This window comes from Bombus pyrosoma, linkage group LG4 (assembly GCF_014825855.1).
Source record: "Bombus pyrosoma isolate SC7728 linkage group LG4, ASM1482585v1, whole genome shotgun sequence".
Taxonomy (NCBI): Eukaryota; Metazoa; Arthropoda; class Insecta; order Hymenoptera; family Apidae; genus Bombus; species Bombus pyrosoma.
Window position 1 is genome coordinate 9,883,151 of NC_057773.1, and position 7,717 is coordinate 9,890,867.

The 7,717-nt window shown below is 26.2% G+C and overlaps 3 protein-coding genes across 6 annotated transcripts; 1 reads left to right on the forward strand and 2 right to left on the reverse strand.

Annotated features, from left to right (window-relative positions):
• Positions 1 to 185: 185 nt before the first annotated feature.
• LOC122566765 (zinc finger CCHC domain-containing protein 10-like) lies at positions 186 to 6,822 on the reverse strand. Of its 3 annotated transcripts, none has more exons than XM_043724473.1 (3): positions 6,689 to 6,822; positions 745 to 894; positions 186 to 659 (listed from the first exon to the last, which is right to left on the reverse strand). In XM_043724473.1, exons 2-3 carry the CDS (start codon positions 849 to 851, stop codon positions 374 to 376), a joined length of 393 nt encoding a protein of 130 aa, XP_043580408.1. In that variant the 5' UTR covers positions 852 to 894; positions 6,689 to 6,822; the 3' UTR covers positions 186 to 373. The 3 variants fall into 3 exon arrangements, with proteins under 3 accessions (XP_043580408.1, XP_043580409.1, XP_043580407.1); XM_043724474.1 differs by lacking the exon at positions 6,689 to 6,822 and adding an exon at positions 5,861 to 5,963; XM_043724472.1 differs by lacking the exon at positions 6,689 to 6,822 and adding an exon at positions 1,045 to 1,233.
• Positions 1,237 to 5,347, forward strand: LOC122566762. 2 transcript variants are annotated; one of them, XM_043724467.1, is made up of 5 exons: positions 1,237 to 1,287; positions 1,369 to 1,721; positions 1,815 to 2,152; positions 2,233 to 2,410; positions 2,479 to 5,347. In XM_043724467.1, exons 2-5 carry the CDS (start codon positions 1,536 to 1,538, stop codon positions 2,566 to 2,568), a joined length of 792 nt encoding a protein of 263 aa, XP_043580402.1. In that variant the 5' UTR covers positions 1,237 to 1,287; positions 1,369 to 1,535; the 3' UTR covers positions 2,569 to 5,347. The 2 variants fall into 2 exon arrangements, with proteins under 2 accessions (XP_043580402.1, XP_043580403.1); XM_043724468.1 differs by lacking the exon at positions 1,237 to 1,287 and having other exon boundaries at positions 1,390 to 1,721; positions 2,233 to 2,351; positions 2,479 to 2,550.
• LOC122566751 (leucine-rich repeat protein soc-2 homolog) lies at positions 2,741 to 7,554 on the reverse strand. The gene has a single exon (XM_043724449.1). The coding sequence runs from the start codon at positions 7,391 to 7,393 to the stop codon at positions 5,561 to 5,563; it is 1,833 nt and encodes a 610-aa protein (XP_043580384.1). The 5' UTR covers positions 7,394 to 7,554; the 3' UTR covers positions 2,741 to 5,560.
• Between the last annotated feature and the right edge of the window lie 163 nt (positions 7,555 to 7,717).

Genomic DNA, 7,717 nt, shown 5'->3' on the forward strand with positions numbered 1-7,717 from the left:
AAAATTATTTTTTTTTTAATTTCTTAACATTTATATTCCGCGCTTTTGATTTTATAATAAATATTTCTTAATTTATGAAAAAGTCATTAGTACAAAATTATGATCTTTTTTACTTACAAATATCTGATATAATTAGGAGGATATTGGTATCATAATATAAATAATAAAATTCTATTACAAGCCGCGATATATAAATTATTATTTAAAATATATGTTACATGTAAGTACTTTAGATATCTCAATTTTTTGCAATGAAATTATTGTACATACATTTATTATATGTGAATCAACAAAGAAAAAGAGAGTACTTCATAAATATTTAAAAAATGAATAAACTTATCATAAGTTTTTTTTATTTTTTATCTAAAATTGTTTATTTAGAACGTCTTTTTGAAAATAGAAAATTGTTAGAATGATTGCTATTTTTACTACTGCTACTATTGCTGCTGCTACTACTACTGCTGCTGCTACCACTGCTACTGGAAACGCTATCACTAGAATCTGATTCACTGTCTGAAGATGAACTACTACTGCTGCTATCGTTACTACTACTGGAACTACTGCTATCAGCACTAGAATTTGTATTACTAGAACTACTAGGTTCTTCTTTCATTTTTTTTTGTAAACGACTTTTCTTCACTTCTTTTTTCTGCTCTTCACTGTAAATATGACATACGATTCTCATTAGCTATAAGACTTTTCGTTTTGAAGCTTAATAATTTAATCATGTTTTTACAAATTTACCCATTAGATTCTTGCTGCTTCTGTAAGGCTCTCTTCAATTGCGATGTACGTGAAGATCTATGCAAATATTTTCGTTTTCCCTTACATTCATAACTCCAATGTCCCATTTCCAGACATTTTTGGCATCGTACCTTTTGTGGGCAAGAATTACTGTAAATGTTATAAAGTGGTTTAAATCAATTACAATTATATAGTGTTATGCATCCATTATTCTTCCATTATAACATTTTCATGAGAAACATATTACTAAAATAATTGAGAAGTAAAGAATTCATAAAAATATCTTAATTTTATACTAACTTTTTCTTTAACACTTTCAAGCCGCTTGAATTCATATTATATTTATATTCATACTTTGTTATATTTAATCCGTTAATAGCTTATATTTGATGACCAATACAATTTTTAACGAAGTTTGTTTACATGCAAAATAGGTTACTTTACTGAATAAGCTTCCAACACGCCATAATACAAAATGTAATTGCTTTTGGTAGGTTATTTGGAAATGTTTTAACGGAAATTACCAATCACGAGTCATATATAGTAAGCATCATAAAGTGAAAAAATATATATAGAAAACTTTTTAATTTTATATATTTAATATTATTCAGTGACTTTTTATAGATTTAATAAATAAATTATAGTAAGCAAGTATTTCGAAATATATCTTTTAAGAAAAATAATATTCTTAATTGACGGTTGTAAATCCTTAGAAGAATATGGACAATATTCTAAAGGAAATTATATAAAAAAATTTAATGACTATTAATGTATTTATCTTATGAATTAATATGTATATGTATATATACATGTTCATGAAAATCATGATGTCTCAAAATAATGAAAAACACGATTTACATTTAATGAAATATATTAATAAGAGTACAGAATTAAAAATTATTAGAGGTACTTTAAATACAAAAACTAATACGCTACGATTTAAAAGAGAAATACTCAAAGAAAGATATAAAGACTTGGTAAATTATTAATAAATTTAGAACTGTTTGTTAAATATGTATATATACATCATACATTTTCTACATTTATTTTAACATTGTTTTACTTTAAAGGATAATATAAATTGCAAAGTATGGGTTACAGAAGATGAATTTTGTAACGAAATTTGGAATTTTTCTTTAAGGCATAATTTTAATTCTATTTTTAATCAAAATTCTCATATTACAAAAGTAGATGAACTTCACAAATGTAAATACAACACTGTGATTGGTGAAAATTTAAACAAAGTTGATATGTGTAATAAAGTATTAAAATTAAAAAATGAAATTGATATTACCAATAAGGAAATAATACTTATTCGTAACAAAAATACAGAAACCGATTTAAAATATTGTGAATCTACTTTAGATGATCTAAAATCTTTTTCGGAAGAGATATTACAACTTATAAGGTATTATTATTAATATTTATAGATATTACTTTTATCTTCAATAAAAAAGAGTGACTTACATTGATGTATATTAATTTTAGATTAATAATTACTTCAGGGAAAAATGTATACAATACAATGATAAATCGGAAATTAAGTACAAGTCTAATGGAAGAATTTACGAGTGCGAGAAAATTGTTCCAAAGATCTAATTTTTGCGGTAGTGCTTTAACTGAAAATATTGTTTCTCCATCCAAAATTATTGAAAAATCTAAAGAAGTATATAATATAGTTATTACTTATTATATGAAATTATATTTTTCATTGTATCATATTTAAAATTGCAGTGTCATAACATTAAACATAATGTAAAGTTCGGAAGATTTATTATGAAAACACGAAGTCTTATTTCTCTTAAATATGAAAAAAAAATGTAAGAAATTCAGGATGAGAGAAATGAATTAACGTATTTGTAGAAGTACTTCATTTCGTAAAAATAATGTAGTGTAATTGCAATATCGCGGAAGTTACTAATATATATAATAAAGTATTTTATAAGTTAATTTCAGTATTAAACAATAATTTGAATAAAATCAGAGTCCCAAACCGTTTATGTTATATTTATATATTTAGAAATATACAGCGTCCTATATATTCATATACATTGAATTACATTAATATCATTTTAAAATTATATATACGTAATGTCGCACTTGATAGACTATTCAACAAGATTATAATTTGAGAAGTAATTTATTTCATCTTCATACAAATTTAATCATTTTTTAATCATACTATAGTATTACTTATGTATTTTAGAACTGTTGAACAGTTTATCACAACAATTTGTATTATAGCACTCTTTTTGGCAACTCTTAGATATACTCTGATACTCATTTAATATTTTACTGTGTGTTAAACATACACAAGTATATACTGTTAAAAGAAAATGATATTTCAATTGCAACATTTTATGTTTTTTTTAGTAAGGAAGATGAATGTATATATTTTGTAAATTATATGCACAACTATTATTGTTTATAACACAAAGATAAGCAATTTGACATGAAATTTATAAAGTGACATTAATATTTAATTAATTTCAATTAATTTGAAAGTTATTAATAGCATAAAACTTATTATTGATATAATCTATAAAATTTGTCATTGCATAAAGAAAAAATTTTTAACATGAAGTTACGTAAAGTTTTATTTATACAATATTATTATCGGTCTTTATTTTATGGACAAGTTGTAGAAGTTTGAAAGACAAAGTTTAATGCAAATACATTACATTATATTATAGTTGAAACATAACTAGTGTAGAAAAATTGTGTAAATAGACACATAACAAATCATACATTTATGTCAACGAGTAGTTACAGAATAGACATACTTTCTCATAATTACAATTAAAAGTTTGCTAAGTTCCATTTTATGTTTTATATGTTTCCATAATTCCCAAAATTAATAATTTTACATTTTCATTTACAAAATATTATAACTTAAAAAAATTGGAGTAGAATCTATGAATACTACTGTTCATTTACATCATACACATCAATGTTTTAATACTTATAATCTTTGTTTACTAACAAGCATATAGTCAATGTTTCCAATATATTGAAATAATACTAACTAAAGAATAAAAAATATCTGTTTGATATATATATATAACTTACAACATATTAATATAATATTATTTTGAGTTATACAATTAATACAAGTAAAATTGTGCTAATTATTTAATTTCTTATTGCACAGCCATTGCATAGTAAAATGGATTATAAATCAAATTTTTATGATTGCATTTATTAGTTTCTAAGAAAAACAGGTAGTATCAGGTGTATGAGTGTAAGAATCTGTAACATGTTTTAAAAATCAATATATTGTTGGCTATAAATAAAATCCAATCAACTGTTACAGTTATGAATTCAATATAAAACATACATATATACATATACATATAAGTTTGTATACAACTGACCATATTCAATAATGTGATCAATTATTATATAATTATTTGTAATTGATATTGGCACTATATTTCAGTGCAGAAAAAATACGAAAATTTTACTAATAATAAAAATACTTGCCTTTTTAAATGACATCAGAAGCACATATGGAACTTAGCAAAAAATGATCTTACAATAATATAATATTAAAACTAGATAATAATATGCTTGTTTGGCAGCTCCTTCATCTGATGAGAGCATACTAATGACTCGATTAAAAATCATAATTGCACTAATTATTACAGTTAATTAATTTAAAACGTCACAATTTTTAACTTTTCTGTAAACATATACATGTATAAGTAAATGTATATTATAATTGCCACTGAATATTGCAACTTATTTAACAAATGTGAAAAAAGTATTTTTTTAATAATTATTTAGAATATTTAAATATAAGATTGTTTATATTTAGTCTTAGAAATAAAAAAATAATACGTTATTCATTACAGTATGCTAAATGATATATAAATAGATTTTTTTGCCTTTTGGAAGAGTGTTTTCTTGTGAAACCTCTCAAAACTGAAGCTCCTGTGGTATAACATAAAATAACTAACACAATATCTACTTTCACGCTATAATACAAGGTAAACTTATCATTAAAAATAATTTTAATTCTTTCGTCAAAATATCTTGTTTGTATGGCAATGGATAGCAGTAACTAAAATATAAAATCATTGATGCCGATTCTTAATTGCATTTCTTCAATTGAATAATATTATCTCACTCGATTGTAGTTTACTATATAGTAAATCTTGAAAATAATAATGATATTCATGTACCTGTCTGTAAGAAACTATGAACTTAATGTATATTTGAAGTTACAAGATAACTGTAATGCATAATATAGTGTAAAACAATATATTGCATGCAAATTAAAATACATTATATTTTATAATATTGATAAATAATATACATAAAATAAACAACATAAATGAATGAAATATGAACTATATATATTAATAAAGTATGAGTACAATTTATGTCATTACTATATCTAAAATATTTCATCATGAATTTATTTTCTTATAGCTTTATTAGCGGTTGTGCATATTTCCAAGTCAGCACCAATTTCATAATTTATTTATATATGTTTCTTTTTTTCATATTGAGAATGTATCGCAGACATGTGATTAGTTATTATTCATGTTATGAGAATACAAATATATGCACATTTTCATATATTATATATCCATAATTGCAGACATGTGATTAGTTATTATTCATCTTATGAGAATACAAATATATGCACATTTTCATATATTATATATCCATAATTTATATAATTTTTATTGATGTGAGATCATTGCAGTGAGAATGTAGTATTAATAGATGTTAGTATCAAATATCATTTGTATCATTCTTATTAAGAATCGACATCTAAATCATATCAGAAATAATTTTTTTAATTTTGTTACATGGATCTATAAGGTCCTTGCATTTTTAAAAACTGAATAACTAAAGAAGGTCCCCCTGCTACTATTTCTGGTGGTATTTGAGAAAGTGGACAATTTTCAATTGACATAATACTGAGATTTGTGCACAAAGCTAATTCAAATGGTAAATTGTGTAAGTTAGCATTATCATTTACATAAAGTGAATCTAAATTTTCTAGTGTACCAATTTCTTCAGGTAAATAATTTAGATTGTTTTCTCCAACGCTTAAATATGTTAAATTTGTTAAATGACCAATTGCTCTTGGCAAAGATGTTACCTGATTAGACTGTAAGATTAGCTTCTGCAAGTCCCTTAGGAAACCAATTTCATTAGGTAAAGATTCAATTTTATTTTCTTCAAGATCTAACACCCTGAGTTTACGCAAGTTCGCTATGCTGGCAGGAATACGTTTTAATAAATTATTAGAAAGTATTAAGACTTCTAAATTTTGAAGGCATTGGATATCATCAGGAATTTTTGTAAGTTGATTTGTACCCAAATTTAATTCAACCATATTGACCCATGTCCCAATATCTAATGGCAAAGCAGTCAATTGATTTTCTTTCATGTTTAACTTTGCAAGGTTCTTTGCTCTAGAAAAAATACCATATGGTATTTTATCTATTTTGTTGTGTTCCAGATTGATGGAATAAACGTTTGTAAACTGAGCTGGTCCTCCTGATGGATATGCAGTAAAAGCATTCCTGGACAATGTGATTGTTGTCAAGTCTGAAAGACTTGCAAGCAGTCCATCTGGTAATTGAGATACTTGGTTTCCTTCTACACTAAATTCATCCATTAATTTACAATTTGCCAAGGACTTTGGAATACTAGTTAATCTATTATATCTAAGTCCTAATCTTGTTAATAAGACTAATCTTCCGATTGTATCTGGAATATCCAAAAGCTCATTGTGTTGCAAATCAAGTGTAGACAACTGGACACAATTCCCAATTTCTTCAGGTAAATGTTCCAAATGATTATGGGAAACATCAAATGTTATCAAATTGACTAATTTACCAATACCAGCAGGAAGTTCTCTGATCTTATTCTCTCTCAGACTCAACATTGTCAAATTTGTCAAATTTCGTATATTATCACTTACATATCGGACTCGATTGAAGCGTAAAAATAATGTTGTGAGATTCGTCAGTTTATATACGACATCGGGTATTTCGCTCAGTTTGTTGTGCCTTAAATCAAGGACTCTTAAAGATTTCAAATTCTCTAACGTATTTGGTAAACTTGTCAAAGAATTTTCACTCAAAGCTAATGTTTCCAAATTTCCAAGGCAACCAATTTCTGGCGGCAACGTAACGAGTTTATTACCGTAGAGATAAAACTCGACTAAATGCGTCAAGTCCCGTACCGTACTAGGTAGATGAGTAATATTCGATTTACTTAAATCCAGCCGCTCTAAGCATTCTTCTTTACATCTGGTAAATTCTTTAGAAACATCTAAATCGGCTTGTATTGGTTTCCCTTTCTTTGTAGTTGGCTTCGGTTTATTCGATTCCGGGTGTTTGACAGTTACTGTTTTTTTAGTGTCTGGTCCTGCTATGGACGCGGACGATAATTTTTTTTCTTTCGTTTGCTCTTTATTATCCCGTAGGACATCCACATCCTCAGGCATGTCTCCGGCTGTACAGGTGGTTAAACCACAGCCTTCCAAATATTCAGGAATATCTTGTTCCTTCATGTAAAAGTTCGGAACACTGTCTTCGAGGTCCTCACGGTCCCTCTTCACCTCGGACAAACACACTGTTGAAATGTTACCCACACCTGTCCAATATTTGTTCGACTTTTTCATAACCTAATCACTATACGTAACTATGATTATTTTCTGAGTATCTCCTATTTTTACGACATCATACTCTTTTTCAAGATTTCGTACTTTACAAGTATTGACATATCGATGTCATCCACTGCAAGTAGCGCAAACGCGAAACGGCTGTCCGAGGATTAGACGAACAACGAATACCTGAACACCGTTCCAAAAATCAGCTAAACATTATCTTTCGATATATCATATGAGTTATACATATTTTTCTCAAGTGCACTATGTTCTGAATAATAATTATATTTATAATAGATAGACATCACATATTTAAAATTATTCGAATATCAAGTTTTA